Below are 19,924 nucleotides of genomic sequence, written 5' to 3'. Positions count from 1 at the left end.
AGGGTGGGAGGAGAGAGAGGATCAGGAAAAATAACTAATGGGTACTAGTCTTAGTTGAGTGATAAAATAATCTGGGTGATGAAATAATCTGTACAACAAAGCCCCACAACACCTATACAACAAACCTGCACGTATACCCCTGAACTTAAAATAAAAGTTTAAAAAGAAATAAAATAAAATTTCAAGAAAAAAACTTAAAAAAAATTATTTTAAAGGTCTTTTGAATTCTTAAAATATAGCTACCTCTTTCCTATGGTTCAAAGGATTTGTACATGTTTCTTTTAGCGATGGACAAAAAAAAACCCAGAAATAAAGTCTCAAATGCAAGCCCAATTATATTTCTGTAGCTAAAGAGAATTGACAAAGATAAGTTCATTGACTTGGATAAAGGAAATGATGGCACATGACATCAATACAAATATATACTGACTGCCCAAGTAACATGTGTTCTTCATCTTCCGCCACTGGAAGACAGATTTCCACCACTGGAACTCTATAGAAAAACCTTGATAATTGGGAGATCAGCCCTCTAGCACCTGAGATTATTTGTTATGGCTCTGAATCAGAACGTAAAGAACAAAATTTACCTCTATTATAAGAAAATAGAATATGCTTGCCATTAGCAAAGCCTCAAACAATCACAGGATATTACCCAGAAAAGAGGGAGAATCTTGATGGGCTGACCATGTTCATAAGAAATTCGAAAGACAAAAAGGATAGGAGAAGCAGAGAGACACAGATACATAGGGAAAGGGAGTGGTAAGAGAATGGTAGAGTTTAGCAATGCTGGCAGCAGAAGGGAAGGTTGGGAATGGTGATAAGAACACTGAGCACCAGGTGTGGGGCTGCTTCCAAGTCTTTGCACCAAGGCAAAGTATAATTGTAAACATGTACACAATAGTGTAATGCTAAAAATATAGGGAGATATTTTCAACAAATGATTCTAGAACAACTGGACAGCATATGCAAAAAAATCCCTCCCATCTAGACAGAGACCTCATACCTTTAATAAAAATTAACTCATAATGGATTATGTCTAAATGTAAAATGAAAAACTATAAAACTTCCAAAAGATAGCATAGGAGAAAAATTGAGGTGACTTTTGATTTGGTGACAGCTTTTTATATACATCACCAAAAGCGTGATCCATGAAAAAAATTAATATGATTGTCTATTAAAATAAAAATGTCTGATCTGTGTAAGATACTACTAAGAAAATGAAAAGGCAAGGCTCAGACAGGGAGAAAATATTTGCAAAATATTTATCTGATAAAGGACTGGTATCCAAAATCTACAAAGAACTCTTCTCAACAATAATGAATAAAACAACCAAATTTAAAAATAAACAGACATCTTACCAGAGAAGATATATAGATGGTAAACAAGCATATGAAAATATGATCAACAACATTGGGTTTTGCAATTAAAGGGAAATGCAAAGCAACAATCAGATGCCACTATACACTTATTAGAATGGCTAAAAGACAAAATTCTGGTAACACCAAATGCTGATGAGGTTGTGGAACAACAGGAACTCTCATTCATTGCTGGTGATAATTCAAAATGATACAGCTACTTTAGAAGAAAGACAGTTTGACACTCTCTTACAAAGCTAAACATAGTCTTACTATATATTCCAGCAATCATCCACCTAGGTATTTACCCAAATGAGTTGAAAACTTATGTCCACACAAAAACCCGCACACACATTTTATAGCAGCTTTATTCGTAATTGCTCAAAATTGATAGCAACCAGATGTCCTTCAATAGAGGAATGGATAAACACACTGTGGTATATCCAGACAATGAAATATTACTCAGCATTAAAAAGAAATAAGGCATCAAGCCATAAAAAGACACGGAGGAACCTTAATGTTTTACATTTTGCTATGTAGAAGAAGCAAGTATGAAAAAGCTACAAGTTGTATGATTTCAACTTCTGCCTTCTTAGGGTCCTGGCTGGGCCTGAAAATTAAACTGGTCTAAGATAGATCAACAGGAGAAAACCATACAAAGTTAATATAGTTTTTTGTGACACGGACATCCTCATGACGAAATGAAGACCCAAAGACACAGTTAGATTTGAATACTTATATATTGAATAAGACAAAGAGTAGTAAATTGTAAAAATGTGACAAGGCAAAGGGGCTTGGGCTAAGGTAGTTAATAGCAGGGAGAAGTGGCCAGGAAGATAAGGGTTAGTCTAATAACATTTGTACAGAGGACCTTCTTTCACAACTTCCCACCCTTGATGATGAGAATCTTACTTTCCTTTTAATATAGAGAGTATCTTTCAAATGAATTACAGTTCCTGCTTTTAAGAAACAGAATGAAGGTCAGAGTGGCCTTCTTGCATCTGTTGTTTTTCAAGTAGTTTTAACTCAAAATAGTCAATATGCCAAGAGTAGCATATTGTGGAGTGGCATGTTCTGAACTCCTTCACAACTACATGACATTCTGGAAAAGGCAAAACTAGAGAGACAGTAAAAATAAAACAAAACCAGTGGTTGCCAGGGGTTCAAGAGAAGAGAATAAAGGATGAATTAATGGAACACAGACTATTTTCAGGGGGTGAAACTATTCTGTACAGTACCATAATGGTGGATACACAACATTATGTATTTCTCAAAATCCACAGAACTGTGCAACACCAAGAGTGAACCCCAATGTAAAATACAGATTTAGTTAATAAAAAATACATATTGGTTCACTATTAGTGTACCACAATAATGCAAGTTGTTAATAATGAGGGAAATTTTATGGGGGTGGGGTGGAGAGAAGGTATCACTGAGGAAGCAAATTATGTCAAAATACTTTAGAATCCTGGGTTAGGCAGAGAGAGGGCAAACTTGTATTTATGCTCTTGAAGGTCCAAGGTATCCACTCTAAGTACCCCAGACAACCAGGGAATGCTTTTACTCAGGACAACATATTACTTCATGATAAACTTTAATTTTGCCACCATTTTAAGAAATAAAGTATTTTATTCAAATGCTTAGAGTTTAACCAAAACATAGGTGATCTTCACCTTTAAATTAATCATACTTTACTATTAATAATTATGTATTAGCACCCCTGGCCAGTCTTGAGACCAACTGTAGAAGGCTAGGTCCAAAAGAAAGTTTCTTAAAATTATGATTTGAGAAATAGCTCCTAAAATGCTTTTCAGCAGTCCAAATAGGGAGAAAACTTCCTGGTTCTTGGGAGCTGTGACAGGAAAGTGAATTATAAATAGCTTTCTTATCAGGAAAGAAGGTGTATATTCAACTTTCTCTGAACACACTTTTCAATATAAGATACCTTTAAACCAACTTCACTCTTCTTGTTCAACTTGCTGAAAAATGCCCTATTCAATCTTGTACAAAAATCAGCATCTCCATGTCCTTCTTTCTAATGGCAAAATAAATTTCTTTGTTTATTATTGTCACAGCAAAAAAAAAAAAATGAGGGAACGAGAATTCAAAGTAAGGAATTATTTCAACAAATAATTTTTAATTTGTTTTATTATTAACAACATTTAATATATAACTTATATTTGCTGTATGACACTCAGCTTTAATTTTCCTTCTATGAGATCAACTTTTTTAGCCTCCACATATGAATAAGAACATTCCTCTACAGGAACAGAACACTCTTGTTAAAAAAGAAGTTTTTTGCTTTTATTATTATTTTTAATTGACATGTAAAAATTGCACGTATTTCTGGGGATCGTGTGATATTTTGATACATGTATGGAATGTGTAATGACCAAAACAGGGTAATTAGCATATCCATTGCCTTAAACATGTATCATATCTTTGTGTTGGGAACATTCAAAATCAGCTCTTCTAGCTATCTGTGAAGTTGGTTTTTATGTGTGTGTGAAATAAAAAAGACTGATTATATCATCTGGCACATCCATGATATGCTTGATATTTTCCTTTTCAAATAAGCAGAAAGCATAGTGAGGCCCCATTTCAAATAGCTCATTAGACGTGCTTTAGAATTATTAGTGCACCATCTTGGTGTGTTGACATGAAATTTGTTAGCTCCAAAATTAAACAATGTAGGAAGAGCTGGTTAACATACTCTGGGGTACTGCATGGCAACATGTGGTAACATGAAAACTGTGTGGTTATTTCTATTTGAAAAGAAGAATGAAATGCTGGTATCTTTCAGCAACAAAGACGTTTCAAGGTAACACAAGTATCTTCAAGACCAAGTCTCTTGATCTTTTAGATTCAAGTCCACAGAGAGAAAGAAACGACATAGAAGATACTTTAAATAACAGTTGAAACCAAAAGTAAGAAAGGAAGAAATTCTGAAAATTTCTATACATTGTATCAGATGCTTAAAATATCTCAGAAGGGACCATCACATCAGTAAAACAGTAAAACAAAATGACAACCAAAAAGCCAAACTCAACATGATAGCAATCTTATTGACATGGTACTCAGCAGGAATGCCAGCAAGGGAAAAAAGGGAACTGAAATATAAGTTCAGCACATGTGGCAGGAATGGATGGAAACAAAACAAAATCACTTTCAAGAAGTGAAGAACCCTATGGGAATCTTCTAAAAAGGAAGAAAAAAAAAGGAGTTTTAAAGCAACAGTAAAATTTTCATTTGCTTCTTTTTATGAGACAAAGAGTTAGAAATGTTCTTTTTGGCAAGAATCTTATTCTACTTGTCTATAGTTAAAAAAATTACAGTCTGACACATGGTGGAAAAATATCAGAACAATGACTCTTAATGCTTCAATAAAGGTTAAAAATGCAATCCTCTCATCTTATCAGTGGGGAAAATAAATCTCAGGGGGAGAACAGGATTTGCTGAAGGTCCTCAGGTAAAGGGATAAAAACACGTGTCTCCTGGTACTCCACCCCATGCTCTTCCCCAGTACTGCTCTGCCTCTTAGTTGTTTGTTTTCCTTGCCTACGTAAAAGTAAAATGTGTTTATTCTGAAATATTTGGGAAATACATAAAAGTTCAGAAGACAGCATTCAAATCTCCTGCAATCTCACTACCCAGAAATAATGCAAAGTTTATCATATTTCAGAAACCACTAATGAAAACTTACACTATAAAAAATGTCTTGAGAATTCAACAGTCCATGACTTGAGTAAAATTGTGGTCCTAAAATCAGGCACTCAGGAGTCCTTGCCTTAGGTATTACTGATATAATTTGTTTCACTATTCAGGCTTTCAGTTTCTCATGAAAAAGAAATTATGTACTTATCTCTTTAACTGCAAATTCAAAACTGAGAATTAGTAAACTTATTAAGTGGTCTAGGGGTAGATCTGCATGTGATCCAACAGATAATCTGGACGATGGAACAGGCAAGATGACTGGATGACAACCGATCATGTCATCTTTCCTTGTGATTCCTTAAAAGCCACTGAAATATCATTTTGCTAGTGATGGGGAGAGGAGAGAGGAAACTTAATTTCTGTGTTAGAGTGAGAGAGAGATTCTTAATATATACCCACAATATAAAATACTTAGAATGGTAGGTTGTTTATAACAAGATTTTAATGTAAATGAAAGCAATAATTGGATCAAATAAGAATCTATATGCCCATGCTGATATAAATAAAAGAAATAAGTAAATAAATAAACGAGAGAAGAAAAATCTCTTTCTTACAGTAGAATATTAACTGATAAATGTAGAAAGAACAATGAATTTAAAGATCACTAGTTGGAAACCATCATAGTAATAACTAATTCAGGCAAGAATAATCAGTGGATGCTAAAACTAGTTGTTGAAAGTTTGGTGAGGCACAGGATATTTACGTAGTATCAAGTATTATTACTTCACAAATGACTTTTTTTTTTTTTTTTTTTTTTTTTAGCAGAGTCTCTCACTCTGTCACCCGGGCTGGAGTGCAATGGCGCAATATCAGCTCACTGCAAACTCTGCCTCCTGGGTTCAAGCAGTTCTCCTGCCTCAGCCTCCTGAGTAGCTGGGATTACAGGTGCACGCCACCACGCCCAGCTAATGTTTGTATTTTTAGTAGAGACGGGGTTTTGCCATGTTGGTCAGGCTGGTCTCAAACTCCTCACCTCAGGTGGATCTGCTCACCTTGGCCTCCCAAAATGCTGGGACTACAGGCTTGAGCCACCGCACCTGGCCCACAAATGACTTTTTAATTATAAAAGGGAAACAGTAAATTTACAGTGGAGAAATCTGGGAGAAACCATTTTAATTAAGTAATCAGGGTTAACCATACTAGTAATAGGGAAACACAATATCATGTGCCCCTGATACGATGCACTAAGGATGCAGTGCCAGTTCTGCGTGTTATGTCAAAAATGTATAGCCTGGATCTAATAATGAAGACACATCAGAGAAATCTGAATTGTGAGACATTCTCCAAACCTGGCTATACTCTTCAAAAATGTTGAACTCCTGAAAGACAAAGAAAGAACAAAGAAATGTTCCAGATTAAGATTAAAGTGAAGGCTCATGATAACCATCCTTGCGTGGTAGCTCACACCTGTAATCCCAGCACTTTGGGAGGCCGAGTTGGGTGGATCACGAGGTCAGGAGATCGAGACCATCCTGGCCAATATGATGAAACCCCGGTCTCTACTAAAATACAAAAAATTAGCCGGGCATGGTTGTGCGTGCCTGTAGTCCCAGCTACTTGTGAGGCTGAGGCAGGGGACTAGCCTGAACCTGGGAGACGCAGATTGCAGTGAGCCGAGATCATGCCACTGCACTCCATCCTGGCCACAGAGGGAGACTCCATTTAAAAAAACAAACAAACAAACAAAAAGACTCATGATAATTAAATGCAATGTGTGTTCTTGGATTGGATCCTGGACCAAAAAGGGAAAATTAAAAAAACAAAACAAAACAAAACAAAAAACCTTTTTTTATTAAAAGACATTATTGGAAAATTGGTGAAATTTGACTAAGTTATATAAAATAGTAGCAGTTTATACAGGTTAATTTTGTGATTTGGATAACTGTTCAATGGTTATATAAGAAAAAGCCCCATTCAAAAGAAATATACACTGAAGTACTTAGGGACAAAAGAAAGAGCAGCATGTCTGCAACTTACTCTCAATTGTTTCAGGAAAAAATAATTTGCTTATAGGGAGAGTGAATAATAAAGCAAATTGGACAAAATGTTAATGATTGGGAAACATGAGAGAAGGGCATATTGGTGTTCTTTATACTGTTCTCACTTTCTTGTAAGTTTGAAGTTATTTCAAAATTTAAAGTTACAGAAAAAGAAGCAATAAATACAGAATTCTGTGAAGATAGTGTCAATAGCAGCATAGATTTTTTAATCTTTCTGAATATCCCCTGTGAAAACAGAGCAACTGGGATACAGAACCAACATTCTGGGGAAAACATCTAACAAAAAACCCCAAGTTGGCAAGGTATCCCCACTAACCCCGAAACATGAGTGGGTGGGAGCAAGTTATCAACAGCTTCAACACCTCCATAGTAGTGGCAATTGTGTGGGTAGAAGCAGAGGAAAGGCATGGAGCTCTGATGGCTCTGAGAATCAGAGAACCCCAAAATCCTTCAAAAAGTGCTCAGTGAGAAGACTGCAGTGCCAATCTGAGAACGGCAATTAAAACTGAGGAGGGTTTCGTAGGCTCCAATTTTTGGGTAAGTGTAAGGATGCTTCAGGAAGTACAGAACATTCTGGAACAGTGTTGGCCTCATGAATTCTCAAAACTAACTAATTGGGCTGGGCGTGGTGGCTCACACCTGTAATCCCAGCATTTTGGGAGGCTGAGGCAGATGGATCACCTGAGTTCAGGAGTTGGAGACCAACCTGGCCAAAATGGTGAAACCCTATGTCTCCTAAAAATACAAAAATTAGCTGGGCGTGGTGGTGCATGCCTGTAGTTCCAGCTATTTGGGAGGCTGAGGCAGGAGAATTGCTTGAACCTGGGAGGTAGAGTTGCAGTGAGCCAAGATCGCACCACTGCACTCCAGCCTGGGTGACAGAGTGAGACTCCATCTGAAAAACAAACAAACAAACACACACACACACACACACACACACACACACACACACACACACACACAATCAAGCAAAAACTAATTAAAAGTCTCTTCCTAGAAAAAGCCCTGTCTGAGGAAAAGCTATGGGAGTGCAATCCAAATTGAGAAGGATGGAGAATACAGGGGAAAAAGGAAGAGAAAATCTCCATAAAATTGAAGAAGGAAGCTATGGAAGCAGATCTCAGAAAGAAAATCATGTTTTGATTACCTCGCAAACACAACAGAATGCTAGGAAAGCTACCCAGATCTTCCGTTCCCTTCTAAAGGTAAGAAATACTAATCTAATGTAAACACTTGAGCAATAGACAAGGATTGCAGTTATGTTCCATACAAAGTCACTGTAAGTAAAAAAAAAAAGAAGCAGAAAACATTATTTCAAATGGTGAACAAGCCATGTCTATAAAACATTAAGAATATAATAAATACCATGATAATGTCTTAAGGAAAATAGAAGACGAAAAGGAAAAAACTTTAAATTCAGACAGCATATTTAAAAAGATATAAAGTAATTCTGGAAAAATAATTATAGAAAACCCCAAAGAAGGGCCAACATAAGTAAAAAGAGAATCCCTAAATAAGATAATCAAGCATTGGAACAAACTAATACTAAAAACTCTAAGAAAAATTTTCAGACATAAAAAATTACTGAAGCTGCATATTCAAAAGTTACATCACATACCTGGGAAAAACTGACCTACTAATGCCAAGTGTGGTGGCTTACACCTGTAATCCCAAGACTTTGGGAGTCTGAGGCAGGTGGATCTCTTGAGGTCAGGAGTTTGAGAACAGCCTGGCCCACATGGTGAAAACCTGTCTGTACTAAAATACAAAAATTAGCTGGGCGTGGTGGCATGCACCTGTAATCCCAGCTACTGGGGAGGCTGAGGCAGGTGAATTGCTTGAACCTGGGAGGCAGAGGTTGCAGTGAGTCAAGATCGTGCCATTGCACTCCAACCTGGGTGACAGAACAATATTCCGTCTAAAAAAAAAAAAAAAGAAAAGAAAAAGAAGAATTGACCTACTAGATAAAGTCTGGTAAAACTACTGGATTTTAAAGAAAAAAGTCTTTCAGGAATCCAGGTAGTAAAGTTACTTATAAGGGAAGGAAAATCATTTTATTTTCACTTTTGCCAGAAGACGAAGGAGTAACATATTGAAAAAGCAGAGAAAAAAAATGTGAGACAAGGATTTTATATCCAGCTAAACAGACCTTCAAGTACAAAGGCTACATATAGGCTGTTATAAACATGAAAGTGAGAATATGGTTCTCTTGAGTCCTCCCTGAAGTATCAGATTGGTGCAAAAGTAATTGTGGGTTTTTCTATTACTTTTAATTGTAAAAACTGCAATTACTTTTGCACCAACCCAATATTCCCTGGAGAATAAAATTTAGACAATCGAAATGATTGGATGACATTAACATAAGGACTAGAACTTTAAATATATATGTACTGGCTGGGCCCGGAGGCTCACGCCTGTAATCTCAGCACTTTGGAAGACCGAGGTGGGCGGATCACTTGTGCTCAGGAGTTCAAGACCAGCCTGGGCAACACGGTAATACCCCTTCTCTACTAAAAATACAAAAACTAGCTGGGTGTGGTGGCGGGTGCCTGTAATCCCAGCTACTTGTGAGGCTGAAGCAGGGGAATTGCTTGAACCCGGGAGGCAGAGGTTGCAGTGAGCAGAGATCGTACCATTGCAATCCAGCCTGGGTGACAGAGAGAAATGTCATCAGGCAAGACTCCATCTCAATATATGTGTGTGTGTGTGTGTGTGTGTGTGTGTGTGTATATTTGAACTAAGACTGACAGTTTGTTAGAAGGAAGACAATATAGCTCGTAATGGCTATATACTCTAACAACGCAAATACAACTTACCAAAAATGGAGGATGAATGGAGAGAATATCTGATAGAATAAGTTCATTACTTTCTTTAAGGGTATTAACTAGTTATTTAGATTTTGGCATTGAAGAAAGAGAGGGTGAAGGTATCAGCTAACTTCAATATTGCTTATCACTGAGGATGAATAGACAATAGAAAAAATAGGGGAGACTAAGGGCATTATAAAATGTATTAATACAAAGGAAACCATTAGAACAAAGACAAAAACTTTTTTTAAAAAAACAATTTATTTTATACCTTATAAATTTTTTAATGGTTACTTGTATAGGAAGAGGGGGAAGGGGGTACAGAAGACAAGGACAGAAGCTATGCTTTGAATATCCCATGTTTTGCAGATTTTTGTTTTTAATTTTCAAACTAAATTAAGATGCAATATCTAAAATTCAGAAGTAAAATGAAACAATGAGCCTAACAAGTTGATAGCACTAACAGGGTCTATGCAATGTTACCTTAAAGCACAGTAATTTCACTCAACACCCATGATGAAATATAATCTAAGAAAAGGAACTGTATAAATAAATCTTAAATTGTTTCCAGTCATCTTATTGTTGGTAGTAATGTTAGTATTGTTTTCTAAAATGGTTGTGTGTTTCTTTGGGGATAAAGCAAATGAGTAATTGCTGTAGTTGGATGTTTGTCCCCCAAGACTCATGCTGAAATTTGATCCCCAATGTTGAAAGTGGGGACCTAATGAGAGGTGTGGAGTCATGAGGGTAGATCTTTCATGAATAAGTTGGTGCCACCTGTTTCCTCATGGTAATGAGTAAGTTATCACTTTATTAGTTCCAATGAGAGTTGGTTGTTAAAAAGAGCCTGGCACCTCCCCTCTGTCTCTCGCTTTCTCTCTCACCATGTGATCTCTGTGCAGGTTGGCTCCCCTTCACCTTCTGCCGTGAATGGAAGCAGCCTATGGCTTTCTCCAAGTGGCCATCTTTCAGCCAGCACAATACTGAGCCAAATAACACTTTTTTTTTTTTTTTTTTTTGAGACGGAGTTTCACTGTTGTTGTCCAGGCTGGAGTGCAATGGCGTGATCTCGGCTCACTGCAGCCTCCACCTCCCAGGTTCAAGTGATTCTCCTGCCTCAGCCTCCTGAGTAGCTGGGATTACAGGCATGGGCCACCACATCCGGCTACTTTTTTGTATTTTTAGTAGAGATGGGGTTTCGCCATTTTGACCAGGCTGGTCTTGAACTCCTGACCTCAGGTGATCCACCCACTTTGGCCTCCCCAAATAACCCTTTTATTCCTTATAAATTACCCAACCTCAAAGGAATACAAACACACTAAGATAGTAACTAAGCTGATCTAGTTGAGAACTAGGATTTTTGGCATGAATGAAAGAAGATGTGGATGTGATATCCTCCATTAAGGATGGGGTTAAATAAAAACCGTATATTTCTGAATTTGAATTGGAAGTAATAGTATAAACTTATAATCTATTTCTTAGCATGTCCACTGAAAAGGCTTAGAAAAAGGTTACCAATTCATTCTTAATGAGGACCCCTAGTTCCCAGACTGTGGTCTCTAAGAACTCTATTGCTCCAAGGAATAGACTTGGACCTTCCTGCAGAAATGACTGGTTGCAGGTTGGGGAAAGGAATAACTTCATGCAAGAAAGCAAGGAAGCTGTCAAAGAGCACTTGAGTTTTACCAAAAGAATTCAGGAGCCAACTTGAATTGCCTTTCACTGGCCAAAGATGAACAATTTAAACTTAAATAAGGATAATAACTGTAATGGAATAAAATATATCAGGTATGTTTAAATGCATAAGCTCATGATTATGCTAAGTAAAATCTCATTGATCATCATTATAGGCTATTAGGAGACCAACTCATTATTTTAAAAATTGGTAAAGGTAAAGAAATAAAGCATTTATTTCATTTTTTCTTTACAAACAATAGCTTAAGGTAACCAAATAGCCCACAAGGTGAAGGTTCCCGTTATAGAAGTATTCCAGCTCATAAAATGAAAAATAAATAATAGAATTAAAATATCATTATCTTGCTGCTCCTAATGAATTCATGGAACTAGGCAATGATGATCAATGGTGGCTACCGTAAAAAAAGGCACAATTAGAAATTATGTGCTTTCTGGAAGAAATATACCATACCACCTTTGACGTAGTCTTGCCAAAACATAAATTGGATATATTTTTCCATATCTGAAATGCCTTTCCCCTTTCTTTCTGCCGACCAAAATACTGCTTACCTACCATAACCTTCTCAAGTCTCATTTCCTCCAACAAAGCTATGTGGAGGAGGTATGTTCTCTCTTAAATCTTATAGTACTTGGAGAACTGCTGTTCAATAAAAATAAAATGTGAGCCACATGTGTGTTTGAAAATTTTCTGGTAACTACATTAAAATGGTAAAGAGAAACAGATATAGTTAATTTTATGACTATAGTTAATAAATATATTTGATGTATATATATAGTTAATAAATATATTTGATGTATAGATAATACATCAAAAGTATTATCACTTAAACACAACATACAAATACTAACGACACATTTTCTATTATTTTTGTTGTATGGTCTTCAATATCCGGTATGTATCCTATGTTTAACAGCACATTTCCATTCAGACTAGTCACATTTCAAGCGCTCAATAGCCACTGGACAGCACAGGCTTACAGAATCCATCACACAACTTACCACCTGATTATCAAGTCTGCGTAGGCAGAAGGCAGCTCCTCCATAACATCAGACCCATAACTGGAGTAATGTTATCTCCTAAACAACCCATGACACACACTGATGCCCTGTTTTCAGAGTCTCTGAGAAAAATGTAGGAGGTGATTGCTACAGATTGAATGTTTGTGTCCCCACCAAAATTCACATGTTGAAACTTAATCCCCAATAGGATGGATTTGAAAATAGGGCCTTTGGAAAGTAATTAGGTCACAAGAGTGTTCATGGAGGGATTGCTGCCCTTATAAGAAGACGCATGAGGCCAGGCACAGTGGCTCATGCCTGTAATTCCAGCACTTTGGGAGGCTGAGGTGGGTGGATCACGTGAGGCCAGGAGTTTGAGACCAGCCTAGCCAACATGGAGTAACCCTGTCTCTCCTAAAAATATAAAAATGAACCAGGCGTGATAGTGGATGCCTGTAATCCCAGCTACTAGGGAGGCTGAGGCACTAGAATCACTTGAATCTGGGAGGCAGCGGTTGCAATGAGCTGAGATCGCGCCACTGCACTCCAGCCTGGGTGACACAGCGAGACTGTGTCTCGAAAAAAAAAAAGAAGAGGACACGTGAAAGACTATTCTCTCTTTGCTCTCTTGGCCACGTGAGGACACAGCAAGAAGGAGCTTGTCTACAAACCAGGAAGCAGGGCCTCACCAGACATGAGATTAGCCAATGGTGGTCTGTTATATCTGCCAAGGCGGACTGAGACAGTCCAATCATTCAGCTAATGTGCTAATGAGATGAGTCTTTCCTCCAACAAGCACTAGTGCAGTTCAGCAAAAGGATGTGGGGGGACAGCAGAGGAGGCTTCTTGGCCTCAGTACTTAAAGAGTAAGCATTCCTATACGAGACATGGAGAACTCAGGCCATCATATCAAAGTTTTAAATTCTTCCATATAATTAGTAATGCATATAGCTAGAAGTTACCACTGGAGTGTCCACATGGGCATTTCATTGTTCTTAAGGACTGGGTAGGCTTTTTGAATCTGGATCCAAGAGACTGGTTTAACTGGTTCTAGGTATACAACTACTGGTTTATATTAATAAAGATGAGGGTTGTTCCTTGGGCATGGAAAAGCATAATATATGTCATTAAAAGATAAATGCCTTAGTTAATAAATGAGATAAAAGAAATACTTCCAGGGAAATATTTCAAATTAAAAAATCTGTGGCAAAATAAATTCTTACAGGGAAACCTCAGAGAAGACAGCCTGTTGCCCAGTGGTTAGATTTTATTTAAGGGTTTCTTATCACCATCTAGCTCAAATAGAAACATCTGATTGTTGCTGCCACCTGTCTCTACAAGAGTATTCTCATTTCCCAGTAAACCTGCATTTGTGCCTTCTGTCCCAGTCAAACATATCCCTGGCAACTTTCCCAACAAGGTAGTTTTCTTCTAGCCTGGCTGAGCCCTGTGGTTATAGAACACCCTGTTTGCACAGTATAGCCCTCCTCCTTTTAAAGATAGTCTCCAGACACTTCCTTCCAGAGAAATGAAATGAATCATGATCTTGCCTAACTTGCAACTCCAATTATTATTTTCATCATTCTTATTTGAAGCAGTCATTCCATTCTCTCAGTGATTTTTTTTAAGGCAACTTCATATTTACATTACCCTATGCCTGGAAGGCATATGAGACTTTTCCTGGTGCTGAGTGCAGCTAACTAGTATGACACAAGCTTGGCAAAATAGTTCTCTGGGACAGTTTGGTATGGGAGATGCAGTGGCTGACAGGAAAGATTAGGAGCGATGGCTCCCACAACAGCTTCCTGTCTTTAAGCCTAAACTTAGAATAGACTTTCTCCTCCAAGGCACAGGAAAAATAATGGCAAGCAACAATGGCTTGAAGAAAGAGGAAAACAAAGATTAAAGCTCAAAAACTAGCCATTTTTTTCCCTAAACCAAATTCTTTGTTGCACTGAAGAGGGGAGGTGGGCAATGACCTGCAGGCTAGAAAGACTTACCTTATCAAGACTTTGTTCAGGTTAAAGGGAAACCAGTCATGTCCAAGCTTCTGCTCTAAAGATTGTAGGTCTGGGGTCATACATCTCTATTTAACAGAGCCTCTTAGTGAGTGTGGGATAAGCAATGATGGCAAAAATTGCACAACATGGGAGAGTAACAAAAATTTAGTGGGTGGGGGTCAGCATTTGAGGAGGTGTGAGGGGATGGCCAAGAAGATAGTGACAAACCAGCGCCTGAAAGAGAGCGTCGCTATCTTGAAATCCCCCTGGTGGTAAATTGTCGGAACAGTATGGCCTAGGTTTCTGATTTAATCTATCACCTATCTTGTGCTATGATGTCATTCCTCTATGTTATTCCAAACCTTCAGTAAAATTCTGCTACATCCAACAGCCTTGTGTACCTGCAAGAAGGGGCTGCTGATATCTTATGCAGGATAAGAAGAACCAAGAAGAGAGTAGGAACTGAAGGTAATGGTTTGGACAGACAGATCAAGAAAATGTCTCCTCTGGAGAAAGCAACAGGAATACTGGCTGGTAGGAGAGGAGGTTAATTTCCCAGAGTAAGTGGCTTTTGAGGGCTCCACTACAGCATTTGCATATTAAAGATTGGTCCCAGAAGGCTGTAAAATTTGAGGACATTTGGCTTATATTGAGAATACTGGCACTAAAATAATTGAAATTCTTGTTATCTCCTGTTCCCATGGTTCCCAACTTTGTATTTCTCAGACTAGTAATATTTTAACAAAAATTCTAGGGACTGCTTGGGTCGTCAACCTTTTACTGTGTCATTCAAAAATATTTTCAAAACTGTTACATAAAATAAAGGACATGTTAACACACACAGACAAAATAGGGCATAATAGAACAATTTTTAAAATGTGTTTTTATAAAAACCAAATTTGTTTTATGAAAGAAATTTGTTTTTATGTTCTTATCTGAAATGATCTCACATTTTCCAAACTATTGAATTGAAAACAGTATACATTTCATTTTATTTAGCCTTAGCTAATAACCCTTTATTCACTTATTTGTTCATTTTTGGAAAAAACTAAATGTTTTTTTATAAGTCTCTCTTTTCTTTTAAAAAAAAAACATTTTAAAAAAACAGGGTATCACTCTGTCCCCAGTGGGAGTACAGTGGCAAGAGCTCAGCTCACTGCAGCCTCAAATTCCTGGGCTCCAGTGATCCTCCTGCCTCCGCCTCCTAAGTAGCTGGGACTACAGGCGCATGTGCCATCACACCCAGCTAATTTTTTAATTTTTTGTAGAGAGAGGGTCTCATTATGTTGTCCAGGCTGGTCTTGAACTCCTGGTCTCAAGCAATCCTCCCACTTTGTCCTCCAGAGTGCTGGGATTACAGGTGTGAGCCATCATGCCTGGCTTATAAACCTGTTATGTGCCATTCACTGTGCTAGGTACTGGAGGGCAGAGATGAACATGACTTTGCCCCTGCCCTCAATATCTCAAGGTTTACTAGGGAAGTCAACCAGGTGATCTCAAGTGCAAAACTCACACAGTACAAGGGGAAAATGTAAAGGCAACAATTCACAAGTAGATGCTCTATCTCTATGCAGAACTGCAAGAAATACCAAAGCCTGATGTCAGGATTTACTTAGCACATGTAATTTGAGTTTTCTTACCAATGATTTAGGGGGAAGCTGAGACTTACTCCAGAGATCATGGAGTTTTCAGACTTTTTTCTGCTCCCAGCCAATCACAGGACTAGGAACACACCTCATGTGCAACATGTCAGCCAGTCGATGAGTCCTCCCACGCTAGATAGAAAGAGGCTGGGTATGTGGGGTTTGGGAAACAAAAACTGCAGCCTCTCCCTTGTCTACCATGAAATGGCTCTGCATACAGCCACTCTGCTCGCTACAGAACATACAACCTGAAGGTTACTGGAGGACAGAGCAGGGTGAGGGCTGTGCTGCCATGGTAACAGTGCCATAGGATTTGGTGCCACACTGGAGATGGGGCACTCAGGGCACTTTCTGGCTACACACAGCTGGAAGATGTCTAGGAGCAGTGTTAGGCACATTGGTCCCCCCTGCTCAATACAAACCACCCTCACTTTGGGAAGTGATGAGGTTTTCTAGTTCCGATCTGGAGTGAGAATCAGAGGGAGGCATATCATGCTAACCCAGTCATCTAGTTCTGGAATTTCCCTAGAGGGTAGGGGATGCCGGTATAGTAAGGGATATATAAACACATTTATATGGGAAGAAGATCCAGAAGTTGGTACACTGGGGAGTCTCTGTCTCTCTTTCTGTCTTTCTCTCTCTGTCTCCCTCTCTCTCCCCGCCCAGTGCTCCAGAGGTACCATACTAGAGGAAAGAAATGAACTATATGCATCTTCTTACGTTATATAATCGGAGTATATATGTCAAAGGGATAGTCACTGGAACATTTTTCCCTCCTTATCTTCCCTCAACTTTTGTCAAAAATAGGTCTAGAACTTTCACACAATTATCCATCCTTATTTAAAATCAAAACCTGGATGGATCAGCTGATGGCTGCAGTTCTCACGTCTTTGCCCAGGTCTTCTGGCGTCTCTGAAGCACAACGTGTGACAATGGCACAAAAACGCAGGAAGTGACTGTTGAATGCACAGAGGTTCTGCAGCTTCCGTCCATTTTCACACAATTTCCATTTTAGATTCTGAGCAGTTCTCCCTCCTCATGCGCTATGAAATAGAAGGGTCTGGCTGAATCAGCCACTTGAAATTAGGTTTCTTCCCTGCAGGGGATTAGGAACCGAGGTGCGGTTCTTCTTCGCACTCCACACCACACCCCGCAACCCTAGAAATCAGGACTTTCCTGGAGAAAGGCCCAGTAGGGACCCAGGACCCGCAGACGGTGCGGGGAACTGGTGCCTCTGCAAAGCCCAGCAATGCCCGTGACCAGGCCAGGGGAGGCGCGAGGCGAAGCAGAGTTGTCCCCGAGGCGTGTTGCGGCAGCTCGGGCAGGGCAGCGATTGCTTCGGAGGAGAAAGGGAACGAAAGTCCCCTGGTCCCCGAAGTCTCCCAAGGTCAATTCCCAGGGGACTCCAAAGCAGCGACGGGGCTCTGAGATCTGGCAAGTTCTAGGAGTCGAGCGAGGGGAGCGAGTGTCTTACCTGGTCGGGCTGGCTGGTGTAGTTGAAAGAGTAGATGTTCTCGGTGCTGAGGTTCACCACCCCGCTGTAGACATGATCGAAATCGGCGCCCCTGGCAGAGTCGAAGGGGTCGCGGCGCGGTGCCGGGGGCTGCCTGGGGGATTTCGCCGGGTGCCCGGGCGACGCCGCCAGCAGGAGCCAGGGCAGCGTGCAGAGCAGCGCGAGCCGCAGGCAGCCGCGCATGGTGGGCACTGCGCCCGGGCTCGGAAGCAGAGCCACCCTGGGGAGGGGGCGAGCGCAGAGAGGGTCCTTCCAAAGCCCGGTGCAGGGACAGGCGTCCGCTTCAGAGCCGAGCGGGTGATGCCTGGCGAACCCAGCCGGCCAGGGCTGGCAGCGTGCTGACGAAGGGCCGATCAAATACTGATGCTGCCGCCTGGGGTCTCCACTGGAGGTCACGGGTGGAGAGTAGGGGGGACTGGAGAAGTGGAGATGTGGGGCTGCTGATTTTCCTCCGGCTTCTAAGTCCCCCGTTTCTCATCGCCGAGAATCCCCCCACTTACCCAGCCAGAATTTAGACCGATCTCTTCTCCCTCAACCTCAATAACAGCAATAATAAAAGGGCATTGGAGTCATTAAAAAGAAATACCCGCTAGTCTCGAAAAGTCAACCTGACCCCACATCGAGGAGGAAATTCGGTCTGTTTCAAATACGTGTGCACCCTGGCTGCAGGAGAAGAAATAGAAAGCAAAAGAGCCCGTCCCCCAAGAGGGTGCGCGAGTTCGCTTTCCCAGGCTGCTACCTGCAGAGAACTCTTGCCTGTCTGAACGATAATTACTCTCTATTCTCCCCTCTCTAATAGAACCTCTCCTCAGACACCTGTTTTATTTCTTTATTACCTCCTACTCTCCATGGAGAGTCTCACGTCATCACGTTCTCTCCCTCACCATATGTGTATGTATGTAAATATGTACAGTTAAAAAAAAAAGATATGGTAAAGAGAACAATTTCCAGCACTGCCTGAAGTCTGGTCCCGGAAGTTGTCAAAAAACGACTCAGACTAACTAGATTTATGCAGAAGGCATTTCTTTCCACCCCAGCCTCTTACCTACTTTACCATTGCAATGACTTCTTCCAGATTCCGGGAGAATCCCCAGGATTGTTTTTTTAAAGGCAGAAACCACAGCCTATCGTAAAAAGGAAATACTTTTCTGATAAAAATTAGGGGATTAGATTTAAAGAGTTAAAGAGGCAGGTAAGGAGCAGGGTGAGAATGGGGCCATCAGAAGACCTTGCAGAACATTGAACAATCACAATTTATGTGTGGAAGAGAACTCACTGTTTTATTTCAGCTTCATTACTGTATACTATAAAAGAATGTAATTGTGTTCAACCTGAAGGACCATTTGAAAAGAAGTCATTAAGAAGGAAAAGATCTTTTTCAAAAATTTAAGATTACAGATTAAAATCCTAGTCCTTGCCATCTTTAAAGAGATAGATTTGTTTTTGTTTTTACCTTGTCTAATTCCTTTAATTTCTTAAAACATCAAGAATGAATGCAATATATTTGTTGTAAAGTTTTCTGTGAAATCAGAAAACAACGCTGATGGAAGATTAGGTTAGTAGACTCCTTATTAGGACAATTTTCAGTTTTAAAGTTTTAAATGTTCTTGGCCAGGTGCAGTGGCTCATGCCTGTAATCCCAGCACTTTGGGAGGCTGAGGTGGGAGGCAGGCTAGCTTGAGGCCATGTGTTCATGACAAGTCTGGGCAACATGATGAAACCCCATCTCTACAAAAAATACAAAAATAGCTGGGCGTGGTGGTGCACGCCTGTTGTCCTAGCTACTTGGGAGTTGAATTGGGAGGACTGCTTGAGTCCAGGAAGTCGAGGCTGCAATGAGCTGTGAACACCCCACTGCACCCCAGCTTGGATGACAGAGCAGGACCCTATCTCAAAAGGAAGAAAGGAAGGAAGGAAGGAAGGAAGGGAGGAAGGAAGGAAGGGAAGAAAGAAATTTCTTGAAAATATATGGGTATATGGGCAAAAATACTAATTCAAAGGAGAGTCTGGGGGTAAAACTTCAAATAGAACTCACTGTTTTTGAGGAGCATAACAAAATAATTTCATCCAGAATTTGAATGACTTTAAACTGTTGTATTCAAAATATCTATGCCTCTTTTCAAAGTTCAACAACATTTCATAAACTTGAAATCTATGAAGGTCCTGGAGGTTAGCTGGTGTGACCAGTTAAAGGAGTC

The 19,924-nt window shown here is 39.6% G+C and overlaps 1 protein-coding gene across 3 annotated transcripts in view; it reads right to left on the bottom strand.

The window, feature by feature from the left end:
• The window catches only part of SIDT1 (SID1 transmembrane family member 1), a 95,400-nt gene extending 76,892 nt beyond the window's left edge, over positions 1 to 18,508 (bottom strand). For all 3 annotated transcript variants that reach the window (XM_063704037.1, XM_004036073.5, XM_004036072.5), the window contains exon 1: positions 17,688 to 18,508. In XM_063704037.1, coding sequence (XP_063560107.1) covers positions 17,688 to 17,909 — 222 coding nt within the window. In that variant the 5' untranslated portion in view covers positions 17,910 to 18,508. The remainder of the gene's footprint in view (positions 1 to 17,687) is intronic.
• Between the last annotated feature and the right edge of the window lie 1,416 nt (positions 18,509 to 19,924).

The sequence above is a fragment of the Gorilla gorilla genome, chromosome 2 (genome assembly GCF_029281585.2).
Source record: "Gorilla gorilla gorilla isolate KB3781 chromosome 2, NHGRI_mGorGor1-v2.1_pri, whole genome shotgun sequence".
Taxonomy (NCBI): Eukaryota; Metazoa; Chordata; class Mammalia; order Primates; family Hominidae; genus Gorilla; species Gorilla gorilla.
The sequence above is the reverse complement of the archived record's forward strand: the minus strand, read 5'-3'. Positions and strand labels throughout refer to the sequence as shown.